This window comes from Polypterus senegalus, chromosome 2 (genome assembly GCF_016835505.1).
Source record: "Polypterus senegalus isolate Bchr_013 chromosome 2, ASM1683550v1, whole genome shotgun sequence".
Classification (NCBI taxonomy): Eukaryota; Metazoa; Chordata; class Cladistia; order Polypteriformes; family Polypteridae; genus Polypterus; species Polypterus senegalus.
In genome coordinates, this window is record NC_053155.1 from 281534307 (window position 1) to 281554955 (window position 20649).

The 20649-nt window shown below is 40.5% G+C and overlaps 1 protein-coding gene across 9 annotated transcripts in view; it reads right to left on the reverse strand.

Moving 5' to 3' along the window:
* LOC120523933 (arf-GAP with Rho-GAP domain, ANK repeat and PH domain-containing protein 1) overlaps nt 1–20649 on the reverse strand; it is a 391846-nt gene that overhangs the window by 186892 nt on the left and 184305 nt on the right. For all 9 annotated transcript variants that reach the window (XM_039745649.1, XM_039745646.1, XM_039745647.1 and 6 more), the window contains 2 exons: nt 14895–15025; nt 12849–12925 (listed from right to left, as the gene is read on the reverse strand). In XM_039745649.1, the coding sequence (XP_039601583.1) occupies nt 12849–12925; nt 14895–15025 (208 nt within the window). The remainder of the gene's footprint in view (nt 1–12848; nt 12926–14894; nt 15026–20649) is intronic.

Consider the following 20649-nt stretch of genomic DNA (forward strand, 5'->3'; position numbering starts at 1 on the left):
ACAAAACACAAAACAAAAAAAACTAACAAAAACACCATCAATCTCTTTTTCTGAATTGAACTTTGTTCTTAGGTTGGCACGATGGCGCAGTAGTAGTACTGCTGCCCTACAATAATGAGACCAGCATTTGTGTCCCTGGTCCTCCTTGCATGGAGTTTGCATGTTCTCCCTGTGTCTGTGTGAGTTTTTTCCGGGCAGTCTGGTTTCCTCCCACCATCCAAAGATATGGAAGTTAGGTGGACCTAGTATGTGGTTACAAAGTGTGAGTGTGTGTTTGCACTGCAATATACTGGTGGCCTTTCCAGGGTTTGTTCCTGCCTTGTGCCCTGTGCTGGCTGGGATAGGATCCAGAACCCCGCGTGACCCCATTCAGGAGAAACCACTTTGATAATGACTGACTGACTTTGGGGTTGTAACAACAGATGAATTTGTCAAATGTGGACATGAGCACTCACTAATAAAATAATTACATATTTAAAAACACAAATATCAGTTGGCACTGGAAATGGTCCTTCTAATGTTGATTTATTCATTATTGTACCGGCTCTCTTACTTCAAAAAGGAAAATGTCACACAATTTTAATGACTATGCTTACTGGTCATTTAGGCACAAGATCTATTGCATGAGTGTTATACACTTTTGAATTTTTGTCAAACTTGACAAAACAAACATATACAAATATTTTACACATATATTTCCTATTTAGCAGGACTGACAGACCTGCAATAAACTGCCACCATGGTCACAGTTGGTTTCCTTTTCTTGCTCTTGCTAATCTAGCTGCAGTTTTAAACTGTGCACCAGGCTTGTGCTGATAGCAAATGTACAGTTTTTTGCTACCTGGTTTGCAATACCAAAATAGATATGAAAAAATATGTTTAAATAAGTTATTTTAAAAATTTAGATTCAGTACTGAGTTGCACTGTATTACCTGATTTATCTGGCCATATACTGTACACATACTACATACATTTAATCACTTTCAGCTTCTGTCTACTACTTGAAAAATACACACTGCTGAAAACCAATATTTAAAAAAAAAAATCAAACATTACTATGTCACTGCCAAGTGAATGCGTGAATACTTTAATTTACACCAAATCTTACACTTTTCAAATTAGGTTTGCAAGAAAATCCCTCTTTTCAGGTTTGTGCATCAACTGTATGGAGGACAAATTAGCAAGTAAATAGAATGAAAGACTGTGGTGGGCAGGCGCCCTTCCCGGGGTTTGTTTCATGCCTTGCGCCCTGTGTTGGTTGGGATTGGCTCCAGCAGACCCCCGTGACCCTATCGTTATGGTATAGTGGGTTGGATGATGGATGGATAGAATGAAAGAGTCATGTTTAATAGAGAAAGAAATGAGAGAAATTACCTCAGTTTTTAAATGTTAAAACTGCTATAATTTTCCAAATCCTTGCTTCATTTTTGGATCTTTTGCGACTTTAACGCTACCTTTGTGAATAAAGATTACCATTAATAAAGTGAAACTTTCAATTTAAGATTATTACCTTTACTGCATTTCAGAATTCCTGTAAAACAGCCCTTTGCTCTGTTGTTTTCAAGCTGCTTCACATTAGTTATCAGACTTTGCTATTACTTATGCCTGTGTACTAACCTAGGATATTCCACTGAATTGGATGGCAATAATTACTCAAAACTGGAGAGTGCGTGCCACTCACTCCTCTACCCTCCAAATATAATTCGTATGTGCTTTCACTACATTTGACACATTTCAGTTGTTAAAGTAATGAACTTTAGTTTGACTTGAAACACACAATGAACAGCAGAAGTGTAGTGTCTGGTGATTCCGTTTCATCAATTAAATATTCTGTTTTAGCAATCCTGTATCTCTGTGATTATACACCTCTGGTTATCCAGTTCATGTCATAGTGTTAAAGATTTGCACTGTACTTTAAAGCTTTACGGACAGCCAACCAAATGTCTGGGCAAGGTGGATGTTTTAAAATAGAAACTAAACACATTTTATTTTTGAATTAACATAAGGAGTTATCACCATTATAGATGGACATGTGTGGGTGGCTCCCCATTCCACAGGGTCTGCCTTGTGACAAGCACAGCCAGGATTGGCCCCCGCTGCCAACGATTCTGTACTGGATGTGTTGGTTATAAAATGGATGTGTGTTTGGATGCCATTGTTCATTTCAATCGGGGTGAATGACAAGTCTCTGTTCATTTATAAGGGCTATGTGTGGCATCATATTAAAAGGCAATGAATCAGGTGTTTATTTCTGAACCAATTCCATTAATAGATTAATTTTATTTTTTATTACTCCATAATCACATAACAAAGACTGAGAACCACTGCCCTAAAGTTTAAAGGACCTTAACAATGTTAAAATGCAAGTGTATTGGAATAAAGAAACAGCCATCTCTTTTGAACCTGTGCATTTTTTGAGGTACAACAAGTGAGTTAAACAACATTTAGTTAGTCATAAACATATATAGGAAATTGAGCTTGTGAAAGTGCAAGTTCTGATATAAATGTGTTGAATAAACTAAAACAATTATTTAAGTTCCCCAAAAAATTTATTTTATCTACATTAACCTCAAATTGTGCAACAGTGGGATAGAACTGTTCCACTACATTCTGGAGTGTTAATATATCGGTCAGGGCTCCTAGGGCTACTCAAAAACTCTGCTTACAGATACTGTATGCACATCAGCTTAAATTATTATTCAACACTTGCCTTGCTTTAACTTTGCTGAGAAAAACATACCTTCAAGAGTGGTCTCCAGTGGATACCAACCCATACAAACCCATGGTGAAATTTCAGCTTTTGTTGTAGTAAAGGATGGCAACAAGACATTGTAACCAGTAACACTTAAGTGAAAACAAAAGCAGGTTAGGTTGATTGGTAACTCTAGACTATTCCTGTACGAATGTGAATATTTTTGTATAGGATGAGTTAAGGTATCCCATGACTCTACAGAAAATTCCTTACACAACACCCATATAGCCAATAGTCCTTTAACCATTAAAATGCATTTTAAAGTACAAAGTAAAAACTTGGATAAGAAACAATTTTGTAATGCTTAGCCTCAGTATGGTAAACGTTTTTGTCTCATATCTTTGTATAGAAGACACACACCACACATCCAGTGTATGCCTTGTCCACTTTTAAACACTGACAAAAATTGGTAATGTCAGTCCTCCCCAGGTGTTATTGCTTGGTTTATGTCTATATCTGAGCTCTGCTGCTTCCAGGTAGTATCAGATAAGCTACGCTATACCTCAAAATGCAGCAGTCATTGTTCGTCAAGCCACATAAACAGATAGGCCAGTATGTTGTGATGTCTCCATTCCACAACAGCTTGAACAAATAAATATTTCCTTAACACTTGTGAAAAAAGGAAACCAAGTAACAGAAGACTCATAAGCTGAAAAGTTATGTTAGAAACACAAAACTGCAATTCTATTTTTTCCATTTGGCACACAGGAGTGACTATGTGCCTAATAAGTAACTTAGATCAGAGAATGTTGCTTACTTCTAAATTCTGCTTATAGTACATACACAAAGGGTAAAGGATTTTACTACAGAGCTGTGCAACAACTTACCAGACCACATCAAAACAGACTCCACCTCACCCACAATCCTCCCATCTGTTTAAGCCTTTAAAAATGTTGAAAGAAAAAACAAGCTAGCTATTTAAAAATTGTGAAGATTTTACATTGCTATAGATATACTGTATTAACTGCAATGAGAACAACAGAAGGGCTTTCTCCTCTTATTATTAATTTATTTGTTGCATTTTCATGGCCCAATCTTAGAGAAAGAACAGATCAAATATATGGTCACTATTATTGTTCCCATTCAAGTTGATTATCAAGTGCATACAAGTAGAGTGTAGTCTTGTTTGTCTCTCATATCCTTGTGACAGTAATGTGACAGCATAGACAATAAATCTAATAGCAGACACTGAATGCAACATCAAACAATAAATACAACATCAGACAATATTAAAATTGAGTGGCAAAGTCAGTTAGGTGATGTTGTGAATATGAATATGATGTTACTATGTGTTGTGGAACGGGACCCGGACACGGACAGGCGGACGTAATTCGTTCACCCAGCACACACGTTTATTCACACCACACTATGTACAATATTTACAGTTTGTTCAGTGCACACCCCAGTGCCTCCAGCACCGATTCCCCAAAGTCCAGGCCTCACAGTCACCAAATGCCTTTCTGGCCGCCTCCAGTCCTCTCTCCAGCTCCGTCCTTCTTCTACCCGACTTCCGCTCCCGAATGAAGGGAGGCAGCCCCTTTTATCACACCCCGGATGGGCTCCTGCTGCTTCCCGGCATTCCTCCGCAGACACGCCCCAGTGTGGCGGAAGTGGCAGCTGCGCACCTGGAAGCCCTCCGGGTGTCGCTGTCTTCTTCCCCCCAGCACTTCCTGGTGTGGCGGAAGTGCTGGGCTCCAGGTTTCTTTAGGCACCGGGGCGCTGCTTGGCGGTGGCCACGGGCCCCTACAGGGTTGGGCTTCCAAGCCCCTTACCTTACCCGAGGCCACCAGCTTCGGACCTGTGAATAAACAAAAGGGAGGGCCAGAAGCACTGCCTGGACATCCGCACCGCTCCCTCGGTAGCCCCCGACTTGCATGTTTGGTACCTCTGCCGTGGGTTCCATGCCCGTCCGTTCTTCATTGCCGGGACTGCTCTCGCAGGCGGCTCCTCCACCTGCCCAGGATTCTCCCTCTGCCTCCGCAGAGGACGGCCCTTCACTGGATGTGCGCACCCAGCGACACGTCCGTTCCTGTCGGAGGAACCGGCATACACCCCTCGGCTCCTCCTTCCTTGGACGCTCTGACGGTCTGGGTTTGAGCACAGCAAAAGCTCAAATCCAGCCCCGTCAGCATCCATGCAGACCGACGGGAGACAGCCACAGGCTTGGAGCGCAGGGCGCTAGGACCTGGGGCACTCATCAGCCCTTGTCCTGCCAGCCCCTGCGATCTCGCTCTCCTTGCTCTGCGGGCAGCCTGCACAGCCGCGTCCGCTGTTGGAGAATTGCGTACTTGTTGCCAGTCATTATTATTATTATCACAGCCGTTTTTCGGCGATTTCTCCCCTATGCTGTACGGGGAGGGCAACACTCACCTTCCCCGCCGTACTCCTCCGGCCAAAGGCTCCAGCGTTGCGCCGTTCCTCCGCAGCCTGCGGCGTCCCAGATGACGTGTTTGCCGTACCCCTCAGCTTCTCCAACTCCATGGAGATAGCACGTAGCACCTGTAATAAAGGCGACTCTGTGGGCCGAAGGGACTCCTCCGGTTCACGCAGCGCCACCGGCGAAAACAGGGAGACAGACGTCGGTGGGCTTACCTGTCCGTCAGCCACACACGTCGCCTGCCTCCTGTGGGCCACTCCCTCTGGCCCAATCGGATCTCTCTCGGGCACGAGACTGACATTCCTTGGTCCCGCCTCTATGCAGTCATTGGCAGGCACACAAGACACATCAGCCAATCCTGTGCCTGTCAGTGGGTGGGACTTCTGGTCCGCGGCCATCTTGTCTCCCCTTCTCCAGGTGCGGTGGAGTGCCTCCTGGCAGCCTCGCTGCTGCTGCGATTTTTTGAGCTGCAGCGGCTCCAATTTCGCAGCCTCCTCTGCTGCCGCCCTGTGGACCGGCGTGCTCCAGCCACGGACGCGGATCCGGATCATCCCTGCCTGTTGAAAATAAGGTAAGTTCGACCCCGAAGGGCCTAATACCGCAGGGCAGGGCACTTACCTCCTGGATCCCGTCACTCCGAGGCCCCTGCCTCGGTGTGGCCTTCTGCGTTGCAACGCCTGCCTGTCTGTCCTTTCCGACAGCGCGACTCTCGGAGCCCGCTGCACTCCGGCAACGCCCGTTCTCCTTCCTCCACACCCGGGAAACATGGCCATTCTGCGGACCGGCGGTGGTCCGTGGGGAGAACCGCTCCCACGGGTGGTGCATGCGCCGCTGCCGCAGCGAGTGTGTGGGGTCCGCTGCCACGCCGGGCCGTCCACAGAACAATGTTTTTTTACTGCAGGTCCCCGTCTTGTACCAGACGGAGCATCCTGCCGACTACGCCAATGTAACAAAGGTGCTATATTGGCGCCTGACCCGACACAGAAAGACACAGAGGCACGTATAAAAACACAAAGATTTTATTTTTCTCTTCAACTGTGGGACACGTTGTGCCACACAGCCCAAACACAGTTCCAAAGCAAAACACACTTCTCTTCCTTTACCACCACTCCTCCACAAGCGTAGTCCTCCTCCTCCCGACCCTGGCTCCTCGAGTGGTGGTGGCTGGCCCTTTTTATAACCCACCCGGAAGTGTTCCAGGTGCTTGACCACCTGGTCCTAATTGCACCTCCGGGTGGGGCTGAAGATTCGTCCAGTCAGGCTGGTTAGTCCATGCAGCTCCCCCTAGCAGCCATCCGAGCTCCCAACCAGGCTGTGGAGGACTCCATCTGCCATGGAGCCCTGCGGGTGGTTGAGGAATGACCGTCAGCCATGGAGGCTGCCACCAAGTGTCCTGGGGGAGGTACTGGAGTGCCCATGGTGGCTCCCCCGGAACATAAGCAGCAGGGGCGTCCCTGCCGGGCATGGGACCCGGCTGTCCTTCACAGTGTCTATTGACAATTATGACCTGTGAGTAAAAACAGTCCCTGAATTTAGGAGTGCCAATGCTCCTGTACTGTTTATCACATTACAGAAGGGCAAAAAGTGACTCTTCGTATATATTTTAAACAAAAGGAAAGTGTTCCTTTAATATTTTGACTAACTTCAGGAACTCTCTGTAGTTTTTGCGCTACTAGGCTGAACAGGGATAACCAAGGATGTGATGCAGTCAGTGAGGATGGACTGCACATGTGGTTGATTATAAAAATTCTCAGTGGTGGTAACAGTTAGAAATTTAAAACTGATGGCCCACTCCTCAGCATCTTTGCCAATGAAGATATTATGACCCGAGGTATAAATTTTCCGACAGAAGGAGAAAAAAGAATTGATACAGACTTATTCAGAACAACTTATTGATGGAATTCCTGCTATAGGTGCTTTAACAAAATAATAAGTTCAATGTAAAAAGTTTTGTTTCTGTCTAACTTTACTGGCAGTTAGCATTGGTTTATATTTGAAGTTAATACACTGTTAGATAAAATAATTAAAAAAAGAACATTTTTACAATTTCCTTAAGCATTTTCTAGACACTCGAAATTCACATTATACTGTAAACAAACATTTTTACAAACTGAATGTTTTAATAGGGACACTGCAGTTGTACAAACATTCAAACATTGTTACCTCACATTCTCCTTGTATCTGCATAGTTTTTGGGTCTTCCCTCTTCCCTCAAACATCATCTTAATGACATTCTGTTTAGGCTAATTTGTTAATCTCATTCGAACCACTATAATTAAACATGGGTATGTACATGAATGTGCCCTGAAATACACTGGTACTTCATCTGTGATTGGTTCCCCTCTTGTGACTGATGCTGCAGGAAGAGACACTGGCGACCTGCAGAACTAAACTAAATAAATTAAAACAAAATAAATAGATGTATGTTGTTTCAACACTTTGTGAGGCACGCACATGTTTCAGTTCATTGAAATTATATAGATTAATTTATTATTCTTGCTAATAACATAATCTGCCCAACAAGAAATTGACATTATACAATATGAAGGTTTATTTTAAGCATGTATTAATTGCCTTACAGAGTCCATCCATCCATTATCCAACCCACTATATCCTACTATAGGGTCACGGGGGTCGGCTGGAGCCAATCCCAGCCAACACAGGGCGGAGGACAGGAAACAAACCCTGGGCAGGGCACCAGCCCACTGCAGGGCACACACACAAAGCACACACTAGGGTAAATTTAGAATCGCCAATCCACCTAACCTGCATGTCTTTCGACTGTGGGAGGAAACCGGAGTACCCGGAGGAAACCCACGCAGACACAGGGAGAACATGCAAACTCCACGCAGGGAGGACCCGGAAAGCGACCCCGGGTCTCCTAACTGCGAGGCAGCAGCAATACCATTGCGCCACCGCGCTGTCCCCTCACAGGATCTAATTTAGAAATGAGAAACTATACTTTAAGTGACTAAAGAGATGGCATATAACTCTTAAAAAATGCAATTTCAATCCCTATCACCAAACAATCAATGAATGAGAATCAATGATCCACTCTTATTTGCAAAATTTCTTTTTTCTTATTAGTAAATATGCAGATCTGAATAGGTTGATTATTTATTAGCCATTCAAATCAAGTCATAGACTAGGTAAAGTTCTCTGTGATGTGGACATCTGAAACTGTGCATCATCTCTACCTGAGTGTTGTTAAAATGCCACTTCAACAGACTCTCTGCTTCATTCAGGTAAGCCTTTTCATTGTTATTAGATATCTGGCCTACCTCAGCTGTCATCCGAAAACTTAACAAAGATGTTAGAGTCATGTAGAGCTGTGCAGTTATTCGTGTAGAGGGACTGCAGTAGTGTATTCCGAATAAAGCCCTGTGGAGCACCAGTGTTAAGAGTGAGAGATGACAGGGGGTAGCCACCTATTCGAACCACATGGGGTCAGCCTGTTAGTAACATGAAAAACCAAGCAACTCAGTGTAGTATTTAGATGCAAGTCCCAGTGGTTGGTGATGAGCTTAGAGGGGTTTACTGCCTTAAATGCAGAACTATAGCCTATAAAAAGCATTTGTGCATAATTTCCTCTCTTGTTGACCAGGTGGGCCTGTAATGTATGAAGGATTACGGTTAATGGTTTCTCTGTGAATCCACTGGAGTGATATGTGGACTGTAATGGATCCAGTTCTTTTGGTGGAGAATAGCATATTTAATTTTTGACTACCCTCATGAAGCACTTCATTGCTATAGGTGTTACTGTGACAGGACAATAGTCATTAGGACAAGCTGCACTTACTTTTTTAGGTGCAGGGACAATGGTGGATCTTTTAAAGCATGTTGGCACAACAGAATGGTCTAAGGAAAGATTAAATATTACCGTGAACACTGGTGCAAGGTGATCAGCACATATCTTAAAAACATGTCTTGGAATGCAATCTGGACCTTCTTAGTGTTCACTTTCCTGAAAGCTCTCCTTACATTATATTCTGACAAAGACAGTGTTATTTCCTCTGTAATCGCCCGTGTTTCAAGACACAATCTCTGAGTTGTACACAGCAATATGTGTGCTTGGTGCATCATAAATGGTTTTATCCACCCATTGTTTCTGGTGTGGGTGAGTCACGATGATGATTTTCAGGACGATTTCATTCACAAGACATCCAATAAAGCAGCTTCCATAAACACACTGATGTCATCATCAGAAATTCCTCTGAACATTTTCCAGTCAGCATACAAAACTACACCAACAATATTGGACAAGAGAACAGAACTGGTTGTGGATGGGGCACCAGTCCATCACAATGCCTTTGCAAAAGAGAGAAAAAAAATCTACTTATGTGTTTATATCAGTTAGCAATGCTCAAAGGTGCAACAGGGTATGCCTCAGAGAACTTACAAGACAAACTCAATCTGGTAGAAAGAAAAATAAGTTGCATTTTACTTAAAGGAAGATACTATAGAAAGAGGGAGAGAGAAAGAAGTAAAAACAAATATGGCTATAAAAATTAGTTGTTCAGTTAGAAGGTTCTAACGAAGAAGCAAAAAGCAAGGCTGAAAAGGAGATGTAAAAGTATGGATAGAAAATTTATTATTTTTTTTGTAACCATTAAGAGTGTCAGCTTTGAAGTAAGGATAATTTTAACTACATGAATATTTTGATATGTGATAATGAAATGAAACATGTATTGTAAATGGCTGGCCACATCACCTTGGCTCAATGCTTCCTATTTTTGCCACCATGCCTATCAGCTAAAAGTCAACTGTAGAAGAATAATCTGGGGTAATCATGAGAAGACAAGTTGAAGAATTAAGTGCAAAAAAGTTGATTGTTTACTCCTATGTTTCCTTTTTGTGATGTCTTCTTTTTCATTATCTTGACAGCTATTTATGCTTCGTAATGTGAATAACTATTAAAAGCAACAAGCTGAGAGCAATTTTCTTCTCTATTGCTCAAGTTTTCCTTCATTATTTCATTTGGATGAATTGAAAGAGTGTGGTCTTTAGCAGTGGTTACAAGTAAAAAAAAATCTGTTTGCAGGGAGCTGGTACCTCTGGAAGAATATACGAGTTAAGCGTAAGTGCATTCTTGTTACAGTAAATCCTTGGATTGCGAGTAACTTGGTCTGCGAGTGTTTTGCAGGACAAGCTAAAATTTTTTATCAATTTTAACTTGATAAATGAGCGAGGTCTTGCAATACGAGTAGTACATATACGCTTTGTCTGCTGAGCGTCATGTGATCACAACTGATTGTGGGTAATCGTCTCCCATTCTCGGTGTCAGTCGGCGTGCCTCACTTATATAGTCAGCATTCGTACGAGCGTATACTGTTTACTATAGCATTGTGACCACGTGTGTGTGTTGTAACGTGTTAGTCTCTGTCTTGCGCCCCAAAACATGAAGCTGAGTCTCAGTACTTTAGCAACACCAGCTTTATTCAGCTTGAAACAGGAACAGTATGGTTATTTATTGTAGCGGAATCTGCCACTCTCCTATACACAGACACAGCAGTCAGGCAGGGTGATGGTCAGGTTAGTGGCCAAGTAATACTGTGCCCTGTGGATTTATAATGTTCCTTGTATCACCCATCAACGGCAGGCGCTTATAACATGTCCGCGATCTTTTCAGATTCGCTTTTATGGTGAACAGCTACTTCTCTGGGAGTCTGCGGTTGCTTCGGGACGCTCTTCCGTGTATCATCCTGTTGGGTGGAACCCCAAAAAAGTTTATAAACCTTACAGTGCATAAAGAATTTTTTTATTTTGTGTCCAAGTATAGGGACTCTTCAGGCAAAAGCAGCTGTCATTGGATAAGTTCCTTGTTCAAGTCGCAAAAAAAAAAAAGATGATTCCAGTGAGCCAACAGATAGCAGGAATTCCGTTAGTTAGAGTGAAAGTTGTCCTACACAATACCCCTCCTCTCTCTTGTCTCTCTCACCCCAGCCATGATTCTTTTCAAAGGTAAAGTACAGGTTAATTTCTTTTATGTATTTTTACTTTATATTTTGTATTATTCATTTCATATAAATAGTTTTGGGTTGTGGAACGAATCATCTGAGTTTCCATTATTTCTTATGGGGAAATTCGCTTTGATACACAAGTGCTTTGGATTACAAGCACGTTTCCGGAATGAATTATGCTTGCAATCCAAGGTTAAACTGAATAATGATTCTACCTTATTTCACAAAATGTGCAATTCTATACCAGTGCATTCATATAATGTTAAATATTCAAAAACAAACACAGCAAACATGGACAGCCCACCTTCTCATATTATTCTATCTATACATTCATATATATATATATATATATATATATATACTGCATTATAGATATTGCTGAGTAACACCAGAAGCTGGGTTGTATCTGAGAGTTTCAGTAAGGGTGAGCAGAGACACAGGAAAACCGTTTAAAATCATATCCAAGACAGCACAAACAGTTTTTTTGTAAACATTTTTGACACAATTGTTCAATTTCTGCCTTTAACCTTGTACTGGAAAAAGTTGGTCCGGAGTTGTTTAAATAGCCAACCATTTAAACTTATAAAGAAAATACATTATGAATGCAAATCTACATATTTTGCATTTCTTAATCATTTCTTTTTTAGTTTTATCTATTTTCTGTAGTGAATGTTCTCTCTATTAAACTACAAGGTCTTGTTATTCAATCAGCAAAGTGAAAGATTGTTACTAAAATGATACATTTTGCTATCACTAAAGAGAGGAATATTTTGTATCTATATATATGATTCACTAAGGGCACGCAAGACACTGAGCGCAAGCAATACTCTGAGGGCACGCAAGACAGTGAGCACAAGCAAGACAGAGCCTCTAAGACCATGGGATACGCTCGACAGAGCCCCGCCTGCCAACTCTAACCCTCCTACCACCTCTTGGGATACGCACGACAGAGCCACGCACGCCAGCTGTAACCTCCCCCCCTGAGTCCAGCGTCACTCTCGAGGCACACAACAACTCACCAAACTCACCTCAGTCGCTTTCATCTGTGTAAAAGTCCACATGCACCTCTGAGGCACGTTGACTTCACACCGCACGCAAGACAGAGAACCACGAGCGCCAACTCTAACTAAGGGCAAGTAAGACAGAGAGCACACGCAAGACAGAGAGCCACGCCCGCCAACTCACAGAGCCCCGTCCGCCAACTCTAAGACCATGGCACACGCACGCATTTAGTGTATAAATGGATATAAATAATTGCATGTAAACGATTCGCCAAAATCTGTTGTATGTAAATGATACTGTTTAAAACGTTATTGTTTTTTCATCAGAAAACTCGGTTTCCACGTCTACCTGTATTAGTTTAAATGGCACTTTTACCACTTACAATAGGGCGGATGCACTGACTTATCGTGTCAACTGGGCAACACAGTGAATGCGGCGTCTATCTATATATGTCTATGTTTTCCGTAGCCTGCTACAGGAAGGTACTCTCTCGACCATTGGCATTGGTTTCGTTCCTTGCTATTTTCGTTATACTGTGACGGTGGTTTCCTAAGCCTTTGTTATACTGAATTCCTTTCTCACCGTTTTCCGTTCCTATTCTTACACCGCCTTATGCTACAGCGGGCTTCGGCTAGTAAATTATATTACAATCAAAAAAGGACAGGCTCACAAACTGCAACATTATCTTGCATGATATTAGAGTTGTCTTATGTAAGCAATTTATATAGCAGTACATAATCTTAAAACAGATACTGACCTTATCAGACATGTCCAAGGTGTCAAATAGATTATCATCAGCTGGATTCATTTCTTCATTACATTCTGAGCTATCTCCTGGGAAAAAAAAATTAAATTTGTAATTGTACTTATTACAATGATATCTTGTGCTGACCATCTGATTATCTGATTTTAATGAACTTCAGATTTGAAGCAACCCAGAAATCTTTTCAACTTGTCACTGCCTTATATATAGGCTGTTTAACTCTTCCTCATGACATGTCTCAAACATATTACAGCATGAGATATTCTAAAATGGAACTATCTGCATTTTCTCTCTTGGATCACTACACTGATGTTCAGGGTTTTGCATTTTTCCCACATGTCAGACATACCTTCAACCAAAGTGGATCACATGAGAAAAACATCTAAATTACATAGGTTTGTTTTCTTTAACATGTCTAGGCCACAGATAGGTTAATCGATTTGCTGAGCATCACAAGTGACATTCAGGGAATGAAATGGAAACATTGTGGTTTAATGTTCTACATCAGGGTTTGGTTCCTGAATGACTGCAGTGGGATTATGTTTTAATCCAATTGCTTAATTAAAATCAAATTACTGCTGCTGAACAAATTAGTCTTCATATTTTTGTCCTTCATTTTAGTTAACTTGCTTGTAAAGCAAATAAGTAATGGAAATCTTCCTTTAGACTTTGAGAGATGCATTTCCTTTTTAATTGTTATTATTAAACAACTGACAATTAACAATGAGTTGCAAGTAACAAAAGAATCAGAGTTCACTATCTAATTTTGTGCAATTTATACCTGAGTGTTTACATCATGAAGCATCTGTTTTAAAAAATATTTAGAGAAAAAAAGTGAGGGACTAACAGCTACTATTCTGTTTCTGTCCAATAATAATATGAATAATTCATTCATCCATTTTCTAAACCCTCTTATCCAGTCACAGGGCAGCTGGAGCCAGTTCCACCAATCATCAAGTACAAGGCAAAATCAACATCTGAACAGGGTGCTAGTCCATCACAGGTTGAACACACAAAATATACGCACGCATGCACGCACACACACACACACACACACACACACACACATCAGGGACCAAATATACTTATTAAAGAAAAATACACAATATGAATGATCTAACATGACAGAATGAAAGTCACAGAATTATAACAAGTTCTGTTATCAGCAAGTTGTGGTGAAGCAAGTACAGGGATGTTTAGCTGCTGGATCCTATAATAAAAACAGTGAGGCCCAGGATATGCAGGTGTGAATGGCTGCAAAATCGTGCGGCCCTAAAGCGTTGAATGAGGAAACTGGTTAATCGTATTTGCACGTCAGTGAGTGATTGGTTTTAGCTGATCTCTTCATTGACGCTCCATGGGTCATTGATTAAAGTATCTGCACCCACTGAGTAGAAAGGACACTAAGCAGGGTGAGAGGGGAAGAGAAAGGTTCAAGAAATAAAGATGTATGCAAAGAGAAACTCAAGGAGAGAAATGAGTTTGAGAAAAGAGAGTAAGATCTGACAAGCAGGCAGGTGCGGTGAACAGGAAGCATGGTAGTCGGACGGGGAGACCAGCATAATGGACAGGAACTCTGCACTCTTAGATGAGGGTCACCTCTGCTATACATCCAGAGAATAGAAGTGACTTCTGGACCCCTGTTGCACATCCTAGCCTGTAGCCTACATTGCCTGCTTAATCTGTGTTTAACTAAAATGTTTTATTTCAAGACACGAAAATTTTAAAATGCTTTAACATAACTTTTTTAATTAGTACGCAGATATAGAATGCCTATCAGAATTTAAATTTAAAATATTTATTATGAATTGAGCAAGTTAGAAAGTGATTTATATTTTGACGCAGGTACCCTTTAAAAGGACTGCAAGTTTCTACTTTTTAGAATTGTTAAATTTTACACTTTATCAAAAGTCTAAATTTAGCTGATTTTTCTACCTATAGTTGTTACAGGTATTTACAGTTTATATTTTGTTTTGTCCTATATGCCCAAACTTTGCATAAAGTAACATAGAATGCAATAGAATGAATATTTCTTCTTACTGGACTCTTGAGGAGTAGATGGTCTTTGTTGCGGAACACTTGGCAAAGTAGTTGATTGATAGGGTAGTCTGATCCTGGGTGGTACCTCTGGCAGCTTATTAGTTTCCTCTGAGTCATCTGTAGGCGACTGGCTAAATGGAAGAAAAGGAAAAAAAAAACAATGTTATTAAGTTATGTACAATTTAAAGACATGACAAAAGCATAACATAAAAACAAAAAGTCATGCCAAAAGTTACTTCAGGATTAATCATATTTCGTATTCAATTTTTTATTTCATCTGTGCAATATACTAATCTACACATACACACACACATATACTGTATATACAGTCATATGAAAAAAATTGGGAACCCCTCTCAGCCTGCATAATAATTTACTCTACTTTCAACAAAAAAGATAACAGTGGTATGTCTTTCATTTCCTAGGAACATCTGAGTACTGGGGTGTTTTCTCAACAAAAATTTTTAGTGAAGCAATATTTAGTTGTATGAAATTAAATCAAATGTGAAAAACTGGCTGTGCAAAAATTTGGGTACCCTTGTAATTTTTCTGATTTGAATGCATGTCACTGCTCAATACTGATTACTTGCAACATCAAATTGGTTGGATTAGCTCGTTAAACCTTGAACTTCATAAACAGGTGTGTCCAATCATGAGAAAAGGTATTTAAGTTAGTCAATTGCAAGTTGTGCTTCCCTTTGACTCTCCTCTGAAGAGTGACAGCTTGGGATTGTCAAAGCAACTCTCAAAAGATCTGAAAACAAAGATTGTTCAGTATCATGGTTTAGGGGAAGGCTACAAAAAGCTATCTCAGAGGTTTAAACTGTCAGTTTCAACGGCAAGGAATGTAATCAGGAAATGGAAAGCCGCAGGCACAGTTGCTGTTAAACCCAGGTCTGGCAGGCCAAGATACAGGAGCTGCATATGCGGAGGATTGTGAGAATGGTTACAGACAACCCACAAATCACCTCCAAAGACCTGCAAGAACATCTTGCTGCTGATGGTGTATCTGTACATCATTCTACAATTCAGCGCAATTTGCACAAAGAACATCTGTATGGCAGGGTGATGAGAAAGAAGACCTTTCTGCACTCACTCCACAAACAGAGTAACTTGTTGTATGCAAATGCTCATGTAGACAAGCCAGATTCATTTTAGAACAAAGTGCTTTGAACTGATGAGACAAAAATTGAGTTATTTGGTAATAACAAAAAGCACTTTGCAAGGCGGAAGAAGAACACCGCATTCCAAGAAAAACACCTGCTACCTACTGTTAAATTTGGAGGAGGTTCCATCATGCTGTGGGTCTATGTGGCTAGTTCAGGGAGTGGGGCCCTTGTTAAAGTCGAGGGTTGGATCAATTCAACCCAATATCAACAAATTCTTAAGTATGATGTTCAATCATCAGTCACACAGTTGAAGTTACGTAGGGGTTGGATACTCCAACAAGACAATGACCCAAAACACAGTTCGAAATCTACAAAGGCATTCATTCAGAGGGATAATTACAATGTTCTAGAATGGCCGTCACAGTCCCCTGACCTGAATATCATCGAAAATCTATAGGATGATTTGAAGCAGGCTGTCCATGCTCAGCAGCCATCAAATTTAACTGAACTGGAGAGATTTTGTATAGAAGAATGGTGAAAAATACCTCCATCCAGAATCCAGACACTCATCAAAGGCTGTAGGAGGTGTCTAGAGGCTGTTATATTTACAAAAGGAGGCTCAACTAAGTATTGATGTTAGATCTCTGTTGGGGTGCCCAAATTTATGTACCTGTCTAATTTTGTTATGATGCAAATTGCATACAGGTATTTTCTGTTAATCCAATAAACTTAATGTGACTGCTGAAATACTGCTGTTTCCATACGGCATGTCATATATTAAAAGGAAGTTGCTGATTTGAAAGCTCAGCCAATGATAAACAAAAATCCAAAAAATTAAGAGGGGTTCCCAGACTTTTTCATATGACTGTATATATGTACATACATACACGCACACAATACAAAGCTTTTTGACTAACTCACTCACTCCCCAACTCACTCACTCATCAGTAAAAACACTTATTTCCCAGGCTGAAGGTAACCACATTCATTTCAACATACCAATATTTAGGGGTGGAAGACTTACACAGCAAAAAAACAATATGTGACTTTCTTTCTAACTATATTTATCATAAATCTTCATCTATTATCTCCACACAGTAATAAGCTATTATATTACAAATACAGTCGAATTTTAATAACATGAAAGTAATAACACATACTACACTTGCATCACAGCTCTATGCCTTTGAAAAGATTTATGAGTTTTATATACTGTATGAGAAATCTCCTCTCACTAATAAAGCAGAGGAGGAAGGAGGAAGTAAAGAATCAAGCCTTCATAATGTGCAGCACACCTGGTCGCAATTATATTGATACTTAATGACACACTGCAAACTGCATGGTGTTGGAAATTACATGTTTAAAGGGAAACAGAGAAAATATCAACACATGGAATTCCTTCACAATACAACTTAGGTCAATGATTTAGGAAAAACAGTGTAGAAGGTGGTGTTTTTCTGTTGCAATGTATATTTAGTCCTAGTGCACAACTAGTATCAGATACAGAATTCAACAGAAATGAAATCCACAAGCTTTTTTGTATTAATTAAAAAGAGGGACAGAACAACAAAGTTGATTCATAAAAACTGATTCACATTTGACAGGAATTTTAAGGCTGCATTGTAACACATATTTTTCTCCTTTCTTATTATCTGCATTCAATTATTTTTTTCCACTAAACGTTACACCCAAGTTATTTGCCTAGTACAGTACTGATGGTTGCTACTATCTTGTGGAAAGTAATGTGATTTGCTGTTTGATTAAAGTTTTTTTGCAACTCTGATTTTATTAACATTTTACAGTATTTTAAATATAATTTTATATCATAAACAAAAATATAAAATTTCTAATACTAGTATACCATAGTAATACATAATAACCAAATTATTGCCAAATCTGTTATAAAATGATACCTACTAGTATTCCATCCTTAATAATATAATCTCTTAAGCCTACAAAAAAAGTAGTAATGCTGGGCCACCTTAAATTCCCTCAGTCAGCACTGGCAGCAGACAGCCTGCTATCCCATCCCCACCACCGATGCAGCTGAGGTCGTAAACAAAGTTGTCCTAGCTTAAGTATGTTTACCTGGGTGTGAGGTATTTGGAACTCTAAATAAAATATTGTTATTTGAAATACATACATTTCATGTGTGTTCCGTGTCTACAATGATCTGTGTAAATGTAGGATGACAGGAAATGCAAGGCTGAAACGAAATGCTGAACACATAATCAAAAGAGAAACTTCTTTCATGTTATAGTACTAATAACAAAATGTTGATGTGAAGTGTATTAAGTATGTAGACTGAAGTCTAAATATCCAATAAACACTTTCACAAAAAGTACAGGTATAACAAAAAACAAGTGTGCTTTTAATCAAGAAGAAAAGAAGTTGGGTTAGTGTACATAGTAAACGTGTCAGCTTGGTTGGTGCTGAGGTAAGAACTGCAGTCTTGTAATCAAGAGGTTGCTGGTTCGACCCTGGGTCCCCACTACATATGCAGTTTTTTTTTTTAAAAGTAAGCAGCTATTATTATTCCTACTATTATATAACTAGCAAAATACCCGCGCTTCACAGCGGCGAAGTACTGCCTTAAAATTTTCATTAAGAAGAAAATTAAACCTTTTTAAACTGAGGGAAAATATACCAATAATTATTTGTTAAGGATCTCTTTGTATACCAAATTGTGAGTTCGGCCCTCCGGTTGTAATATGACCAAGCTGTGCGCTGAGCTTACTCTTGAGCATGCAACGTACAGTTGGCTATGTGAACAGTAATCTTGTTTCAAATCTCACAGCTTGGATTGCTGCTGACATAGTCGGTTTGAGTTTCATGGTTTGTTTCAATTACGACAGTATTTGTAGGACTTGTGTTGAAGAGACATTCGGCATTTGTCAAGCGTTGTAAGCATACAACCGGTTTTATCGATAACTTCACATCCAGCTTTTGAGAGTTTAAACATTCATAAACATCAAAGTGTCCACTACTGAAATCGTCACCTGTGAATCTAAGATGTTTAAGAGGCATTGGCGGTTTCGAAAGGTGTAAAATATTTGGCCATTTCGGTACACTTGAAAGCGACAACCGAACAATTTTGCGGCAGCCATCAACTCACATGCAGAACCATAGGTGAAGGACTTAAGCATTTCACTCTTATAGTGCTCCTGTGTAGTATAATTATCTCCTGTACCGTCATCAGTCCACACCTTGAACCTGTCCCAGTCATTCAATACATAAGACACAATGTTCCTCCAGATATCAAGAGTGAGCCTGCAATATGTAACAAAGAGAATGGAAAAGGCAGGTGCCATCTCCAGGCATGGACACCACTCGGTAAGTGACAGTTCTTTGATCGATGGTGATCACCTCGATAGACATGTTAATGGGGGTACGGTTGGAATGATAAAGGAAATGGGTACCTCAACAATGTAAAGTAAGTCTAAAATACCTACACAATAACTATAATCGTAATAAACAAACAATAAAACAGCTGAGAAGCCATGGATTAAATAGGAAGGCTGTAGTTATTAGCAGGGAGACGTAAATCCCGTGGCGAAGCAAGGAAGGGAATGTAGAGACTGGAGCGACCGACAGCCTTATATAGGCAAGAAGCCAACAACATGGGAGGCGTTGGGATGGGGGACCCAACGCTGCCTCAGATGGTGACTGAGCTGCAGGCTATGGACGTATATATGTACGTAAGTAGGATTCAGTTAGAGTTGGGAACCCGCGTACCAAATTTCTTGAAGATGGGCCCATAAGTAACAAAGACCGTTGAAAAGTTCAATATGGCGGCCAACAGTGGCATCATACCACCGAAATAAGTACCAAATTTTAGCCTTCTACCTACACAGGAAGTTGTAGAATTAGTGACGTTGGAAAGTTCAATATGGCGGCTGACAGTGGCATCATACCACCGAAATAAGTACGTACATTGGTTTCGGTTAGCACAGGGAAGCTGCCTACCAAATTTCGTGAAGATGGTGCCATGAATAAGAAAGTTCAACATGGCGGACATTGTTGACCGTTATGACCGTTACACGTAGAATTTCGAAATGAAACCTGCTTAACTTTTGTAAGTAAGCTGTAAGGAATGAGCCTGCCAAATTTCAGCCTTCTACCTACACGGGAAGTTGGAGAATTAGTGACGTTGGAAAGTTCAATATGGCGGCCGACAGTGGCGTCATACCATCGAAATAAGTATGCACATTGGTTTCGGTTAGCGCAGGGAAGCCGCCTACCAAATTTCGTGAAGATGGGGCCATAAATAAGAAAGTTCAACATGGCGGACATTGTCGACCGTTATCGACCGTCGTTGCGTGTAGAATTTCGAAATGAAACCTGCTTAACTTTTGTAAGTAAGCTGTAAGGAATAAGCCTGCTAAATTTCAGCCTTCTACCTACACGGGAAGTCAGAGAATTAGTGATGAGTCAGTGAGTGAGTGAGTCAGTCAGTCAGTCAGTCAGTGAGGGCTTTGCCTTTTATTAGTATAGATAAAAACATAATTTTGATTTGGGTCTGTAATATCCTGTGTAAACTTTATGGTACTAGTAAAAGATGTTACTTTTCCTAGCACACGAACATTTATATCAACATGTCATTTGAACGATTTTTTTTTATTCATTTTTATTCTTGGATTAAAAAA